Source organism: Anarhichas minor, unplaced genomic scaffold, assembly GCF_050575085.1.
Source record: "Anarhichas minor isolate MPS153535 unplaced genomic scaffold, ASM5057508v1 ptg000005l, whole genome shotgun sequence".
NCBI classification, from domain to species: domain Eukaryota; kingdom Metazoa; phylum Chordata; class Actinopteri; order Perciformes; family Anarhichadidae; genus Anarhichas; species Anarhichas minor.
In genome coordinates, this window is record NW_027466451.1 from 1,464,530 (window position 1) to 1,483,154 (window position 18,625).

General features: G+C 38.0%; 1 protein-coding gene and 1 pseudogene across 4 annotated transcripts in view; both read left to right on the forward strand.

Annotated features, from left to right (window-relative positions):
* Positions 1-4,049: 4,049 nt before the first annotated feature.
* LOC142971854 (C-C motif chemokine 4-like) lies at positions 4,050-5,238 on the forward strand (annotated as a pseudogene).
* Positions 5,239-9,067: 3,829 nt separating this feature from the next.
* The window catches only part of vps9d1 (VPS9 domain containing 1), a 28,419-nt gene continuing 18,861 nt past the window's right edge, over positions 9,068-18,625 (forward strand). For 3 of the 4 annotated variants that reach the window (XR_012947401.1, XM_076075740.1, XM_076075732.1), the window contains exons 1-5: positions 9,068-9,215; positions 10,927-10,999; positions 15,156-15,359; positions 15,528-15,693; positions 16,278-16,392. Coding sequence is in view for 3 of the 4 variants with exons in the window: in XM_076075740.1 (XP_075931855.1) it covers positions 9,123-9,215; positions 10,927-10,999; positions 15,156-15,359; positions 15,528-15,693; positions 16,278-16,392 (651 nt within the window). In the remaining variant the exon portion in view is untranslated. The remainder of the gene's footprint in view (positions 9,216-10,926; positions 11,000-15,155; positions 15,360-15,527; positions 15,694-16,277; positions 16,393-18,625) is intronic. The other variant, XM_076075749.1, reaches the window with a different exon arrangement.

Sequence of the window (18,625 nt, forward strand, 5' to 3'; positions counted from 1 at the left end):
TAATTTACCGGAACAAAACGCAGGAGAAGATATGATACAGCGCCACCCGCCGTCCATACAAAATAATGTAACCAGTGAAATACAACTAACATGACCAACATACTTTACATATTCAATGTTCCAAATGAATGCATGTAGAGAGTAGGCTTTGTTATCTTCATGGCATTATTAGCTGCTGGAAAAGCTTATCATGAATGGCTTCATGCAGACATACAGTATGGAGGATGTGATATTAACCGGCTAGAATAAGGCCGAGCTCACAGTTTTATGCTCCTTTATGCTCGTTGTGGCAATCTGAAATATATTATTTTGTATGTATGTGCACTTGTGTTAATGAATAGAAATAGACCCTAATAATGAATGCAAATGGTGTGTATAGAAATACAAAGATTTTGATTGTCGTCTTATTTTTTATATTTTAAGATCCCCCAGACATGTTTTAAGACATAACAAATGCTCTGTTTTCTTTAATAATCTATTTCAGTTTTTTTCCTCAATGAAAAATCCATATTCTATGAATAGGATATTTTTTATTTCAAAACTTTAATTATCATGAAATGAATATAGTTTGAGAAAAAAGCAATGGTGCTCAGTAAAGAAACAGTTTCTCATAGTAGTAACAATATTTCAATATATAATTAATATATATGTATATAATCACATATATATACATATGTATATATATAATCACACATATATATATATATATATGCATATGTATATATATGTGCCTATGTATATACATGTTTGTATATAAACTGTATGGTTGCAAATGCATGCACAGAGGTGATGTAAATGGGTCACAGATGCACTGCTAAACCTGGGTTTGTGCACACGTCTGAAAACAGCTGCGATAAGATCTTGTGAGCATCGTGCTGTCTCCATCACTTCTGTCTGCACCGCACAGGTTTGCATAAAGGGGGAAACTGACTCGTGATGTAGAGAAACCAATATCATGTAGTGGTTGTTTTTTGTGTTTGTATTTATTTATTTTATTTTATGTATTTATTTTCTAACAAAACCCTGAAACCCTCAAAAACCTTTTTTTTATTATTATCTTCTGCATTTTTGTTGTTTGTCAATTTGCTGTGTGTGCGTGTGTGTTTTGTATGTGCACTGTGTCAGACAGAGAGCTCATGAACATAGCCTGCACTTTTCCATCACAAACAACCAGTTTATTTTCAAGAGACAAATGCCACCTGGACATCTGCTCCTATAAATGTATACAAACACACCAACCCCCACACATTCAGTGTGTTTGGGTCATTCTGTCATGCAGGAATCTTACTTATCATATTCCAATCTATAACATGCTCAACCCTCTAACATGGAGGAGAAATACAGGAGGTAAACAATTCAGATCATCATATGCTACACAAAAGTACTAAGAGGAAGATTTTCTAGCTGCATGTAACAGTAAAGATAATCAAATAGAGTTCTGTGCTATACATTGATGGAGTAATTAGATATTTTGGGAAAAACCGCTCATTTAACTCTTGGCCAGGAAACAAATAAGCATGTTTCCCAAAAATGTTTAACTTGCTTTAAGAAATGGTGTTATTTGGGTTGTGAGTAATTTTGTTCAAAGTCATGTTTCCACACGGGGCTCGACAGTATTGCCAGTTTGCCATTGACAACCATTTTGAAAACCTGGCACCCAATTTTAGGCATTTGATCCCCATCAGTGGAAACAACTTTTGAATACATTTCTAATATAGTTGTTGCATTAGTGATATTTAAATATTGCTGGTTACAGTCAGAACCAGACAACGCTGCATGTGTGTTGTTGGTTCGTTTACGATGAGTTTTTTTGACTGTGAGGAGAAGAGTTCGACTAACTAGGGTTAACTTTTACGAATTAGCACATAACAGGCAATGGCGGACTTCAATTAAAAGAGACGCAATCTGGATAATTCTGAAGATTCATCTCCATTTCCACGTAGTTATTCATTTGTTAAATTTAGTTTCTCTTCTTGAAGAGATGTGGCAGGTCATCCTATCCTTATCCTTACGACACTTAACACATTTAAATGCTGTTGACCTTGATTTAACAGATATGACCTGATGAATGTAAAATGGCTTCTCTTTTCAGATGTGCTTTGGTCTTCACCACCTCCTGAGAAAAAAAAGGACACGTGACTTTTTAGCTGCTAATGGCTTTCTGTACCGACTACTGGTCGGCTTTCTCTATTTGCTGGTTTAGAGCTGGACAGGTAGTGTGCTGTGGTTTTAATCAGAACCATTTTGCTGGAAACCGAACCATACAGTGCACGTTCGCCATCAAACCAAACAATGAGCTAAAAGATGCTATAAAAGCTCCATAGAGCTGCAGATTTGGCAGATAATTCCCCACTGGTTAGCTAACGGCCGCCGCTCTGCACTGAGCTCATACGGCGGTCACAGCTGATAAGGCCTTCTCCGGTTCCCCCCTCAGTGTGAACACTGTTAGCTCTGCCAGCGCTGTGTTTGTGCTGTTAGCTGCTAGGCGCCGGTTCAGCCTAGCAGTGGAGGCAATAGAAATGCTCTGAAAAATTCGAATTCAGCACATTAAGTGCATCTTTAATCCTTCATCACATATACACAGTTCCAAAATGTGCATATGTGATGATGGATTAGTACACGATATATAACCTAAATGTAGTTAGGCTATATATAGTACTTATAAACCACAGAATTACATCAAATAACAAAGAATGATATCACATAAAACACGTGCCTCTGTCCATGCTAATCTCTTTTAGACGAGTCGCTTAGAATGTCTATTTGTTGTCTGAGTGCTTCTTGATGGATTAGTTTGAGCCAGAGACCAGTTCCTTGTAGTCGCTGTAAAGTTCTAATATTGAAAAGATCTGCAGCCATTCTGTCAGCGCTCCCCCTGCACGAAGTTACACCACAAGCTGTTTTTCTCGTCGTGATAAGATCAGTGAGGTTTTTTTAGTAAGACTGGCAAACGCATAACAGATCACCTCGGTGATCATGTGCGAAAAGGCTGTCGCTCTCACACACATATGTTCTTCCTGCATCTTTCTGTGTAAACCACAATTTAATACACATCAGCTAAACCTCTGTCCCTCCTGATGCTTATCAGGAGAGGCTGCTGGTCTGTGGTGCAATGCACGACTTGATCTGCACGTCTCTTTATTCACTGTAGGCAGCGAGCAACAACACCTGCTCCTAAAAAGGTGAATCTTACCAAGACGTTTTATTTTACAATCTTGTCAGTAATTTGACAATTCTGATTAGATTATATTACATTTACTTGGGGCTTGCACGGTGGTGTGGTGGCTAGCACTGTTCTCTCACAGCAAGAGGATAAGCGGTGAATGATAATGTAAGGATTAGGACATAGAATGGCCTAATATAAAACATTTAGCCTAGCATACTACATTTAGAAAAAAAATTTTGTTAGTTAACAACGATGACGTACGTAAGTGTGCACACGCAGTTTGGCACCAGATGTACGGCAGTTTGCGATTGCTTGTCGAAGCCACCCGCGTTTCAGTTTAACAAGTGACCGTGTTAACTGGTGACTTGACATTACCCCAACCTTTACCCCTAACCCTAACCTAATCCCCAACCTTAACCCGTAACATAATTTTTGGCCCCCATGAGAAAGGACTTGGGAAAGTGCTTTCAGATGCTGTTTGTCAACCTGACCAGCACTTGGTTTAAGGCATACTGATGCTTTTAGAATGCGAAGATGGCATTTCTTTAACATTTGTGAACACATAGGCCTTCATAGTAACAGCTTGCTTCTCTCTCAACTCTTGTCTTTTTCAATGGAATTCAGTCTAAAGTTACTTATAACTTCGGGATAAGTTATCATCTCAATCAAATAAATGTATATCTTGTTGTTAGTTTCTGTTCTTAATGCATTTCATGTCTCTTATCAACAGATCTATTGAAGTGTTGCTCGGCGTGTGATAAAGTGCATGGATGACTTCCTGTTAATCAAAATTGCAAAGACGCCCACTCTGGTGGTTTTTCTGAGAGTCGCCAAGTATGTGATCATGAGAACATATGAGCAGCTATAAGTGAGATCAGAGCAGATGACTTGACGGACAGCAAAGACAGAGGAGCATCATCGCTTCTACACCGAGGACATCATGAGGACTCTGAGCTTCACAGTGGGACTCCTGCTGTTGATCACTGTTTACTACTGCACTGCCATGCGTAAGTTTAGTTTTGTATTTCATTATTTCATTTCATTTATAGATTGTTAGTCTACATAATTATCTGATTATCCAATGTTTTTCATCCTGTTAACTTTCGATTAACATTTTGAAAATAAAGTTGGTATTTAAAAAAAATAATAATTCTGTATTTTGCCATCACTGTTTGAGCATGAGTACTTTGAGTTAAATCTTGTTTACTGAAATTCCTAACTAAAGGTGAAGTCAAAGCACACAATTTATCGTTCCCTTTAAGGGTAATTACATCAACACCATACAAACTTGTTTTTTGGGGGAATTTTGTATTAGTATTTTTACAGTGCGAATGCACATCCCCAAACATCTGTACGGTTTGATAATGAAAATGTATAATGTAACAAACTTATGAAGCCTGATGAAATGTGTCGCTTTAAATGATTTCATTTTGTTCAGTACTTGTCGTGTGTCGAGGTCAGTGAATTGCAGCGTGTTCTGCCACTGATCCTGGTTTTCTTTTGTCTTTGCAGCTCATGCATTGAACCAAATATCGCCTGGATCGTGCTGCTTTAAATTCTTCACAGGAAGGGTGCCGCGCAAGCAAATCGTCTCCGTCACCAAGACCCACAGCAGCTGTCGTGAAAAGGCATTTGTGTATGTTAGACATTGGTTTCCGTCACTAGAGCCACCCTCACCACAGCAATGATGCTACACCACCTTATGTTTGAACATAAAAACAAAAAGAATAAAGAAAATTAGTAAATAAATATCACATTTCAAGGAAGAATGTATTTTCCGGCCCTGACTTGCTATGGATTTATTTATTTTTTGCAGGGTCAGCACTGCCAAAGGGAAAGAGATCTGCGTGAGCCAGACTGTGGACTGGGCACAGGAAGCTTTCAAGGAACAGCAAGTCATCTAGTGCTCGTCCTCATGGTCACTGAACCTCCAGCCGTCTTCTACTTAATGCAACCATTAACAATTTTACTGATTAACCCTTGTTTTGCTTTGTTCTTCATATTTCCATTTTGCCAAATGTATCGATGCATGCGTTCATGAAACAAAAACGAAAAATAAATGCTGATGAATATCAGGTTGTATGTCGCTTAATTAAACTGAAGAAGTTTATCAGATTTGTGAGATTTCAGAGCTCAACACTAACTTTTAAAGGGATCAGCCTTTGGTTGCCAAAACTAACAATATGGTTGCCATTTTTCAGTCACCTTATATTGTGAGTAATTGAGATACTATGCAGTTATACGCCAGTTCTTACGAAAGTCTTGTCAATGGCGGTGTTCATCGGCCCGCCACGAGTTGTGTCACATATCGAGGTGTTGTCTCAATAACAGATGACTGAGAGCACGTGAGTAAAAGCACCAACGCGCAGCGTTGTCTGGTTCTGCTTCTAACTGTACTAGCAATATTTAAATATCACTAATGCAACACATATCTAAAATGTATTTAAAGTTGTTGCCACTGATGTCAACCAAAGACCAAGAATTGGTTGCCAATTGCCGATGCAACCTGGCAACCCTTACTGTAAAGTCCTGCATATTGAAATGTATGCTATAGAGATTTTTTTGTAAAGGAGACATATCATGTATGTTTCCAGGTTCATACTTGTATGTTGAGTTTCTACTCAAACATGTCTACACTCTAATGTTAAAAAAAACATTTTATTTCCCCCATACTGTCTGTGTGAATATACCTGTATTCACTCTTTGTCTGAGCTCGTTTCACTGGAATTGCATTGCTATGCAACAGCTTGGGTCCACGTATTCTTCCTGTCAGCTGGTTTCATTCACATGCACTGCAGCTGGAAATAAACAGGGACACATATAGAATGTTTACATTTTAAACATGGTTAATGTATTGTATAAATTGTGACATCACAACCGTACAGAAATCCTGTCTGAATGGCGGGCTGTGTGCATTTCTCCGTGGATTGAGTTTCTCTGTATTTATACAGCACTTAGACCTGCTTTAAAAAAAGACGCGAAAATCTCACTTTTGACAATGTGGGATCTTTGAATTAGCAGTTGGTCCAGGAAAGTACGTCTTTTCACATCTTACAAAGGAGAGGAACTGCACCCTATAGGGTAACATTTTACTCACAGTGATTCAACCCCTAAATTATCTTTCTCATGTCTACAAGTGAATGCAAGACACGTCATTATCTAGAACAGTGATTCTCAACTGGTGGGTCGCGGACCCGTTTTCAGTGGGTCGCGGGCCTTTGCCTGACATACATTTTTTTTTTTTAAAGTGATTTTATTTTGAAGGGCATTTTTTATGCAGCGGAATTATTCCAGCATTTACGGCACTTGTTCAGCGGTGCAGGAAACACACCATTGTGAATCACATCAAGTGATGCAGCTTGCAGCCAATCAAATATGGGTATTCTGACAAGTTTCCTGATTTGAGTGAGATGTACACACACCGTGACACACGGGGTACATCCCAAGTCTCTTAATTGCATCCCCGTTTCCCTCACTTGGGTCCTTTCCTTGCGTCTTAGTCCCTCCCACAAGGGATGCATGGAGGAAACCATGCGAGGAGAGAGGAACGAGGAAATATGTTTTAAGAGACATGAGACGTCCTTTCCTCAGTTACGTCACGTGAAGCGACGTCTGTTTCTGATGAAGGTGCTGATGATCACAGCTGGATCAGCTGTCAGTCGGCTTTAACAGCTGGAGAGACTTTTGATAAGTTTGTGTCTGTTCACATGATCACTGTACTTAATAACAGTAACTAATAATACTAATAACTAATAAAGACACAGTAATCACCACTGTAGAGGTGTTTCTCTCTGTAGTCTGTTTACAAACTGTGTTCTGTGTTCTGTTCATAAGCTCAGGATCCATTTCTACCGGCGGAATGCGATCGTCTTATTTATGAATTATTTGCGTCTGGAAGTTTTGAAATTCAGATTATGACGTCATTATTAAATAACCCAGAATATGATTATTGTTTCTCTTAAATGATAAAACTCATCAAACCCGACAATCAGGAATGAACAGCCTCACGTGACTGAATGAAATGATGATAAATGATGTAAAAAGTGTTTCGTCTCTCCAGTTCCCTCTGACTTTAATTGTTTCCATAATAAAAGTTCAGATCATGAAAACACAAATCTTTCTAATAAATGAAGAAAGTTGTTTGTGATCCTTTTGTTGTTCAGACTACAATGAACATTTATTTAAACCAGATGGTGAATCAGAAAACGAATCAAATATAAACTAGAGTTTAATCTGTGATCAGTCTTCACTGTTTACATGTTGAAAAAAATCTCATCAGTCCGATCGGCTGCAGCGTCCAATCACATGACTGATGAACAATGAGGGGGCGTGTCGGCCGTTAAAAGACTTCCTGTAAATCTGTTCTCGTGGGTCCTCGCTCATGGCTCATCGGAGATCCCTCAGCTCTCCTCGATCCTCGCTCCTCAGAGCTAAATAAGAGCTTTGGGACGGCCGTCAATATGGCGGCGCAGAACAACTTCCGGTTCAAGCGAGGATCGAGGAGCGAGGAAATGAGAATTAAGAGACTTGGGATGTACCCACGGAGGAGAGACGAGGAGATAGACAGCAGAGCAGGACTATTGAGGTGTGAGTTGAGTAAGTCAAATCATAGGACGATCTCCAAAAGAGAAAATGACCAGAGAGAGAAGAGTCATAGACTCTGACTGGACAGACTCATATAGCTGAATTCTTCCCACACTCATTTCTCTTTTTAGAAGATGAGAAAAAATATTATATTGTGGATTTATCACTTCACCCTGAATGACCTGAATTTAAAGCTGCAGGGCAATTCAGTGAAAATATTTTTTTCTAAAATGAATTTCGTTACGTAATTCATTTTTTTATCCAGCCATTATTTTACTTGAAATGAGAAGAACATTTATTCATGTATTTCTATGTATTATTTATAATCCATCCAGTTCAATTTGAAAACTGAGAATAATAATTGTTAAAATATAATTGATGTGTACTTTCTTTATTTGATTTGACAGTTGTTGACTACACAGAGATGTTACTACTAGACTTCTTGAATATAGATATACGCAAATTATATATATATATATATATATTTATATATATATATATATATATATATAATTTGGGTCGTGGGTCGCGGCTTGTCATTAAGGGGTGATGGTGGGTCCCGCAGCCAGACCAGTTGAGAACCACTGATCTAGAAGAGGTCAAAGTTCACACAGTTAATTAGGGCCTGCATAATTTGGCACAGTATATTAAGAAAAGTAACCACAGAAAGTTAGCATTGAGAAAAAAAAGAAAATATCCACATGTGTAAATTGTAATACTGCAGCATGTTAAAATGGATTGAAATGGTTCAATCTTCCAGTATGGGTCACCATACACCAACGTCACACCAACATACACCACAGCCTTTGCCCCGAAAATGTGAGGAATGAACGAGAATTACTTGCTACATTGTGTAATTGCAAATAATCCCACCACGAAGTCTGTTTCATATCCCATGCCAAGGAGTTCAGTTCCATTTGTTCAAAAGAATATCTCAATAACGAAATCATTTCAAATTTGATGCAGTTTGTTATATTATTTGCAAGAATTTATGAGAATATTTTACGCCTTGCTTGAAATGGGCTACACAACTACAATTATCATCATCATTAAATTGCATAATCACATTTGGTGGAAATCTAGGTCATAGGTTGAATCAAATACAGCCACCATATGTTTTCAGTCATTTTGAATATTTAGCAAAAACCTTTTACCACCATATTTATTTGTTTATTTATTTATATAATGTGGTATCGGTGTTTACTTTTTAATTTGTTTTTTATTCATTCATTAATATGAATTAGAGCCTTCCCAGTGCCGTACAGTAGGTGGCAGTATACACCTTTAAACTGGGTTTACAATCTGCCGTGACGAAACACAAAGAAGAAGAAGGAGGAGGAAAAGCAGAAGAACAAGACGGTGCAGTGTAATCATGGCCATAGCTGACGGTGGGGCGAAGCCCCTTCAAAATGCTATGAAAATGGCTAAAGTAGCAATACAGCTGGACGGAGAGAACAAACACAAGGTAGAGAGCTACCCGTGCTGCGACACAGCTTGACAGCAACGATAACGTGAAGGTTTAACCCGACAGGAAACTAGTCTGAAGTGATGTAAACAGACGGAAGGGGGCGGGAACCGTTCGTGGGTTAGCTAGCTAACCTGTCATTTAAAGCTGTGCGTTGTTTTCATGTTGAAAGGACCAACGAGAGCCATTCAACACTCAACGTTATATTATTTATTGTATACATTTTACTTGTCATTAAATGTATCCACTTCTAACTTCTACCTTTCTTTTTTACTGACTACTTTTGTAGTTGATATCACTTCATATCATTTTCTAAGAAAGGAGTTAGCATGTTATTCCAAAGGCACGAGCGCTTTGTTACTTTTAATACTTTAGAATGCTAATAAAACTTAGCAGTAAACATCGTTATTAACTTTCATAATAGGTTAAATTTCGTCAGATAGCTCGACGCAATACGCTATCTCAAACATTACAACTACATGTTTTTCATCAATATACTGTAAAATATTACCATTCTACGTAGGCCTACTGGCTTTCTCATAAGTAAATTATATAACCTATGTAAGTAAATGAAATATCAAGTCTATTAGGACATTTGACAATAACGTTACATATCTTCATCTCTAAATGCTTTCTTCTTAACATTTTTGAGCTCTACAAGATTGAATCCAACACCTTTTTTTAACTGGGAGTTCAAAACAGCATTTTCTGCTTGACTAGTCAAATTTAACAACAAGGGCTGATTGTATGTTTAATGGTGGCTTGCTTCTATTACCATGACTCACCTCGGGGATCAAAAGCAAACTGTACAGGAACTGCTCGTGTAGTTCATGTTGCACATAGAGCCTAGATAGTATGGTATATACAGTGCAGGTAAATAGTATTTTTTTAATGGGTTATCTTGATATAGAATAAATACAGGGGACCAGTACAGTAAAACAATGTCTGTCCATCCATCATATACCCACTGGGTGGGCTGGAGTCTATCCCAATATGAGAGGCAGTGTAGAGCTGGACATGTCACCAGTTTATCATCAAACTTACTTTAATGGTGACTTAGCCTAAAATATGTTACAACCCATATTCAGTATTAACCTGTAAATACAGAACAGAAAAGTCACGACTGGTTCCTGAAAGAAGAGTGCCTAATTAGTTCTGGTGTTGATGTGTAAAATGAAGGACGTAAATGTTGAAACGGCCGGATAAGTTTTGTTCAGCAAGATAATCTTCACAAATAAACACCTTTTTACCAGCTTTTTAACCGTAACTGCAATCGTCACAGTGTGTTTAGAAATGCTGGAATTAAGACAATTCAACAAGCAACACAAAACACAACACAATAAATTGATAATTTTAGACCTTTGTTTTTTTAGAATTGCATCACACTATTGTAAGGTAAAAGAGCAGGACAACCACTTCTAAACATTGACATTTCATTACACTCTACCATTGTCTCTTTCAACTAACTCTAACTACATCTGAACTGATGAATGCAGTGCATGAAAATCTCTCCTGGTCATGTATAATTTATTACTGTTGATTTTATCTGAAGATTTGTTTCGAAACCATCTGCTTTTTCAGCTTGACTAGTCGAATTTTGCAACAATGGCTAATACTATTTTTATTGTCTCATTATTGGCAGTAGCTATTATTATTATATTTACTGTATATCACAAAAATAATAATAAAATACTGCATGGTCTTTCTGCAGGAAGCTTACTGTGAATACCTCCGGACGATAAACTACATATCACATGCACTTTTGGAGGAAGCTGGTTCGCAAGGTAAGATCTGAGCAGCGACATAGATGACTGATGATAAAACACACACCTACATATATTTATATATATATATATTAGTGCTGGGCAACGATTAAAATATTTAATCGCGATTAATCGCATGGATTTTTTGCGATTAGTCGCGATTAATCGCATTGTTATGGCAAAGTTCAATAATGAATTCAAAAGTAGTGTATTGCGCACTTTTATTTTAAAAGTACTGCTATATGAACAAAAGTGCAATAACATTTGGTTCACGAGATGCAGGTAGCATGTTTTATACCTAATGTGAATATAATTCATACTTTGTTGGCATCTTATTCTGAAAACCGGATGCTCGTCTGAAGAAACCGGATGTTGTCTCACGTTAATCTTTCCGCTAACGTTCAAAGTCCTTCACTTGCTCCCGATCTGTGCCGTTTAAATGCGTTTACCGTGAATTTCAGTATATAGGTGCACTAAAATTACTGACTATAGGATGTTTTCTGGCTTTTATCCCACTGTTCTTGTCATCCTCTTGTTGTATGTATATGTATTGTCTCTTGTCTTTCAATTTAAAATATATATATCATCCACGTAGCAATGAAATTCCGTATTATGTTCATGTATGATGTTTCCCAGAGGTCACATGTATATGGTAAACAGAAGGGGACCCAATATAGACCCCTGGGGTACCCCACAGAAGAGAGGAGCAGATTGAGGAGGCACCTCCAAGCATTACAGAGCAAAGGCGACTCATTAGGTGACTCAGCAAGACACGTAAATGTTTCTAAATACACCAGAGGAGTATTTACTTTGACATATTTTATACCGTAGAACAAAAGGTTAAAATCTCTTCAGCTTGTGTTAAACACAGATCTTATTTTAGACATCTAACCAAAAACACATTCAAAAAACAACTTGTCTTTGAGACGGGGGAACAGGAAGGGCAAAAATGCTGACTCATTTCTGGGTTTTAAGACTCATTCCTGCAGCGCTCTGTTTCAAACAGGCGTACAGAAGTATGTTCACTTTAAACGTGGGTCATCCTGCTGAATTATCTTTGTCTTTTGTGATTTAGTTAAGTTGACTTTACCCTGAGTAGCTCCAGTGTAATGGACTAAAGACAAGAAAGCTTACTGTCACTGTTGCCTACATTTACAAAGACATCAATATTACGGAGCTATTGGTTTTTACTAACTACTCAAACACACTCTGATATAGTTACTGCACTCTGTTTGCTCCTCAATTTCAAAACTGCCCTCCCAGCTGAAACTCTATAATTGCAATAATTTTGATTACTAGGTTGTTATTTAAATTGTGTTTGTGTGTGTGCAGTATGTGCGCATAATGCATATTCATAGATACACAAGTACTCACAGTCAGAGAGCTATTGATTCAACTTCATGATTTGGATTTTGGAGGATGTCATATGTGGTGCCGTTAAACCGTCTTGGGTCACACAGAGAGGCGTTTCTGTTATTTAGCCTGCCCTCATTGATATAAATGGGGTGGGTGAAATAATAGGAACACTTGTCAGTAAAGGAATTCAACGGCACCACAAACTTTGTTCTCCAAAATGGGTCTTTTTTTTATAATTTTGTATTGCAAGACAAGAGACAATACATAAACATAACGACAAGAGGACGACAAGAACGGTGAAATACAGGCCAGCTAACATCATGTAGTCAGTGTATGGGAGAATGGTGTGATGTGTGTGTGTGCGTGTGCGTGTATATATATATATATATATATGCATACACACATCCACACACAAATTAAAAAATTAAAATTATAGTAATGAGTGTGCAAAGGGGCGAAAACCAAAAAATAAATAAATAGATAAATTAGATAGAGAGTACAAAAACAGAAGATGTATTCATGACAAAAAATAAGATAAATAATTAGTCGAGGATTAATAAATACATGGCAAATGGGAGGTCAGTGCGGGACAGGATGGGAATTTATGTTTACCAGGTTTAAAAACAAATAATGATAATAATAATAATAATAGTTGTAATAATAATAATAACATCTACATCACAATAACAATATAACATTGTCAGAGATAGTGACAGAAATGTAACTAAATCATTTCAGTAGTATAATATCTTCAGTAGTAATAATATCAGCCCAGAAAAAACAAAATTAAACAAAAAATATAAAACAAAACAAAAAGAAAATAATGGAGAAGACTAGAATAAATTAGTGCTGGGCAAGTTAACGCGTTAATTTCGCGTTAACGCATTCATTAATTAACGCCGACAATTATTTTATCGCGCGTTAACGCATTTTTTTTATTTATTATAATTTATTATAATTTTTTAAAAGCTTTTTATTTTTTTTATTTTTATTTTTTATTGAAAGACAAGAGACAATACATATACATAACAACAAGAGGATTACAAGAACAGTGGGATAAAAGCCGGCAAACATCCTATAGTCAGTAATTTTAGTGCACCTATATACTGAAATTCACGGTAAACGCATTTAAACGGCACAGATCGGGAGCGAGCGAAGGACTTTGAAAGTTAGCGGAAAGATTAACGTGAGACAACATCCGGTTTCTTCAGACGAACATCCGGTTTTCAGAATAAGATGCCAACAAAGTATGAATTATATTCACATTAAGTATAAAACATGCTACCTGCATCTCGTGAACCAAATGTTATTGCACTTTTGTTCATATAGCAGTACTTTTAAAATAAAAGTGCGCAATACACTACTTTTGAATTCATTGTTGAACTTTGCCACAACAATGCGATTAATCGCGATTAAATATTTTAATCGTTGCCCAGCACTAGAATAAATATAATAGACTATGATATAGATGAATAATATACAATAAAAAAACAGGACCATTATCAATATTAATAATATATTTTAAATATTATAATTGTATATGTATGTTTGTATGCATGTATGAGCGTATGCATGTGTATGCATGTGCATGTTCATGTACACATGTACGTACATGTGGTTGGTTTGGTGGACAGGCAACAAGAAAATAATAAATAAATAAAAATACTAATGAAGTAATAAATAATAATGACTATAATTTTAGTATTAATAGGATGGGTGTTGTCACGTTTGTAAAAACATAGTGAAGGATGACCAGATGGAGTGGTGTTCTGTTGTATATGATGGAGGAGGTTAGATCGTCCATTGAAATATATTCTGTCATGAAGTAGAAGTAGTTAGTTTGTTTTGCTCACATTAATTGTTGAAATGTCTTCTGAAATCTTGTTCTTTTTCTCGTAGTAGAGCTGCGCAGGTCATTCATGCCATCTTTGGGTGACTGAAGAGAAAATGAATATGATCTCAAAATACATTTTCAACAAAAGGGTTGGTTATGATTTGGATACTGATCGTTGAGTCCATAGTCCGTTCCTTTGAGCTGCCTGCCTTGTTGTCTAACCTGTTCTTTTTGTTTGTAGTGTTCAGATTTAGCGATGATTGGCCGTGGTCGGTTATTGTTGTTCTTAGGTCCCAGACGGTGTACACGTGGAATGTTGTGTTGCTGACGGTCACAGCGGGTAGTTAGACATGAATTCTTTGATGATTTTTGGGGTCTTCTGTGGTTTGTTCGGGGATGCCGGTGAAAACTAGATTGCCTCTCATACTCTGTGCTTGCAAATCCAGGGTGGTTTCTTTCATAGCTTTGTTGTCGGCGGTAACAAAGGTAAGCTGGGTGGTTGTCGTGTTGACAGAATGTTGTAGTGACTTGTTGTCCTGAGTGAGTGTCTATTTGGTTCTGACTGAATTCCAGGCTGTGGCGCAGAGCCTGGAATGAGCGAGAGTCTGGAGTCAAAGCCAAAATGGATCATAAAGTCAAATCAACAATTCTCTTCACAGTTTCAACCAGAACTGAACTTAATAACTTTCAGTAAAGTAAGATTTGCTATTATATATATTTATATATATATATGTATATGTATGTTTATATATATTTATATATGTATATGTTTATATGTATATATCATGTGCTGTATAAGAGATGTATAGAGCAAGAGAAAAGCCTGTGAGGTTTTGAACCAGATGGGAACTAATCAGCTTGAATACAGTAGATTGTCATCGCGGAAAGTGAATCATATCTCAGATGCCACGTGATGAGCTATTTATGCAGTAGACCTGCCTCAGATCAATCATGAAGGAGTGACTCTCTCTGTGTTCTATGTCCCAGCCTCAGAGGACGGGGACGCAGTGGAGGTGGAGCGGATGCTGAGGCTGGCTGAGCAGTGTCTGGAGCGATCCAAGTCATTCGTGGGGAAGAGAGCCGAGCCCCCCGACCTCCCCGCCGCCGTCTCCGCTTCCTTTTCCTGTTCACCTGGCCAATCGGAGCCCCAACAGACCGCTCTCCTCCCAGCTGCCATTGCAGCTAACGCCGGTGAATACATCCAATCAGAAGCATATCTTTTATTTACATACCGTTCAATCACTGCTAACTTGGAGCCTGCCCCAGGGGTCACAAATTAAGCCATTGTATAGCCACATGATTTGGTTCTCTAAGCCAATCACCATTTCTTTTTCTTCTCTGTCTCTGTTTTCACCTCAGCTGACACAGCCCCTCCATCTGATACTCCTGTTAAAGCAACAAGCAGCCCGGCAAAGGCCGGTCACCGCAGGGTGTTGTCAGATGGCGGCTGGGAGCTCTCCCCCTTTCTGCCTCCTGAAGTCTTCCAGAGAGTGCAAACAGTGGAGTCACAGGACACGAGCAAAAAGTAGGGGCCAGTTTTTTTTATCAAGGATGGCAAATATTGCACCATTCATTGACAGAAATCCTCTGAAAGTGAACAACACAGCAGGGATAAGAGAGACTTCCAACAACCGATTAGCTTTAGTTTCCACTTAGGGCACAATGTTTTGAAATGACCAACCAGGTCAAAACAGCAAACCGTTTCTTACACTGATGTTTCTTCAATTCAGTTCTCCACATTTTAGACCTGTGGTGGTTTCCAAGGTTTTAAAAATGTCGCTCCCTCTTACTGTCCTATTTGCATTCAATTATTTTTGTGCCTAAAGTACATTTTTTGAGTCAAGGTAATTGTAAAGTGACAAAAAATGTCCTCAGAAATATCACATATAACTTGCAGAATCTTGTCGTTGCCATATGTGAGTGTCGTTGGTTTTTTGAGCTTTATTATGAGAATGTCGGCCATGTTGATTTGAGATATCAGTGAAATCAGCAGTGAAAGCTGCTTCAAAAATAATTCTACCATCATGAGATTGTTTTATTTGCCTTTGACACAAACCTGAAGTAACACACTGCTTGCTTAAATGTTTGTGTGTGTGTTTGTGTGTGCAGCAGGGACCTGACGCCCATTGAAGAAGCGTCACGTTTGAACCAGAAGTTGAAAGCCAATTATGAAGCTCGTCTGGCGAGGCTCACACCTGGTCAGGCCCACCAAAAGACGTCTTTGGTATGTGTGTGTGTGTGTGTGAGAGGGCATAAAGGGCCGACGAGGTCCATCCCATTTCAGAGGTTTCCTCAAGTGCAGCCTTCTTTTACCCAATTTTGGACATCATAACCATACGTATCCCGTGTGGCTCTCAGTATTCCACAATCCATCACAGGCCAGTGAGTGATCCATTGAAGTGTTCAGGCAATCCTCCTCAACCCGTAAAGGCAAGAAACATCATGTGACTACGATGTGTGTACTAGACGTTCTGTCTTCAGGGGGTCATCAGTCACTGTTGCAACACTGTTGACGTTACAGATAAATGGATAAAACTGGAGCTTAAACTGGATCATCAATATTTACCATTTTGTCACCTGCCTAAGGGCAACTGTTATTTTTCTCTATTGATGGATCTCAACAACTATTGGATGGATTACATGGAGTTTTGTAAGCATTCGTGGTCGCTGGAGGATAAAACCTATTGACTGTGTACACCTGCCTTTTCCTCTGCTGCCACCAGCTGGGCAAAGTTTTCACTTATCCAGTAAAATATCTCAACATCGACCAGATGGATTGGCACAAAATTTCACACTGACATTCATGGTCCCCAAAGAATGTATCCTAATATCTTTGTTGATCTCCTCAGCTTTCCATAAGGTTGACATTTGTAGTTTTGAGTGAAATAACTCAATAACTATGGATGAGAGAACACAAGAATACACCATTAGTTTTGGTTCCTGTGATGTTAAACAAGAAGGCGGGAGGTAAAGGCTTGGGGTTCTTCCATCTTTCCCCTGTCTTTCTTACTTGGTGAAGCCTTAAATCCTAATAAGGGGGAAATGTATATTTTTAAATAATTTAAAATGAAAAAATCATTGCGCAAGCAATTGCTCTCTTAATAGTTTCCTCGACAGGAAGTAGGCAACACCGCCTAAACTATTTTCAATAGTGGTCTCTCAACATTTTTATCGACATCGTGCATACTTTTATTTTGGATATCTTGGTGGTACTTCCGGTCTGGTATCTTCGTTAGCGCGACGCGTTTTGTTGATGATGAATGAATCCCCGAGTGAAGGGGGAGTGGGCTGACACCTCTGTTGTCCTCAAGAGGTTATTTAACGCCAGATTACGTCGTCACTTTGAAGCACAATTTTTTCTACCTCTCGTAATTATCTCTTCGGTGAAAACTATCTCCAGTCAGAAAAAAAGATGGTAAGCGTGAGCCATGACATTAAGTTTGTAACGGTAGGCATTTAATTAGATAACGCCAATTGCCACGGCTTAAGCTAGCCAATTTAAGTCAAATATCCATTCTGAGTTCTGTTTGAAGGTTTTAAATTATTGTTAACTTCTCATTCAGATACGGAACATGTTTTGGCGTCAAGCGGAGCTCCGTGCTTCCTGGAGAAAACTCAAAACGTTTGTAAAGGTAAAGTAATATGAGCTAAATTGGCTAAGAACGCCAAGGAGGGAACGTCGCACCGAACTCTTTTAAACGTTCTTCGAAAGAGCGTGCACAATATAGACATTAACGTCGCGAGCTGATACAAGATTTATTGCAAGTTTTCAAATTCATAGACATGAGCGGAGATTTTGCGTGACGCTTATTCAAGTGTTCTTTTTGTGGCTCCACAGTCACCAGTGGGCAATGCTTAAATGTTTGTGTCAGTTCAGTTCTACTGTGAGGCAGCGTTCATATTCATGTATATGGTGGCCGGAAGTCTGGAAATGGTCCTATGGAACCCATTTTAACGATTGGTCGTCATTAAATATCTTACGATATCTTAAAAATGAGGAGTTAGCATCTCAAAATATTCAGAATCGGCTTTTACTCATTTTTTTGCATCTTTCTCTAATGACTTAGTGTTTCAAAACAATAAGTTAGCCTCTCAAAATAATGAAAAACGTTCTCAATAGTGTGACTTAGTATCTGATTATTTTGAGATTGGATTTAATAAGTCATTATTTTGCAATGCTAAATCAAAAATATTGAGAAAGTTTCTCAGTTTGAGATGCTATGTCATTTGAGATGTTGACTAAATTTTTTGAGTCATTATATTGACTTACAGGATCCATTTGATTTTCATCACAGAGGAGATGCAAACACTGTAGCAGCTATCACTGTAGACCTGGTGCAGTCTTGCTGTAATGGTTGGAAGTATAATTTAGGCTTTTGGTGTATGTGTTGTCCCTCTCCTTGTTGCAGGGCAGGTTGTAACATGGTGGTTGTGTTTCAGTGATCCTAAGTTAAAGC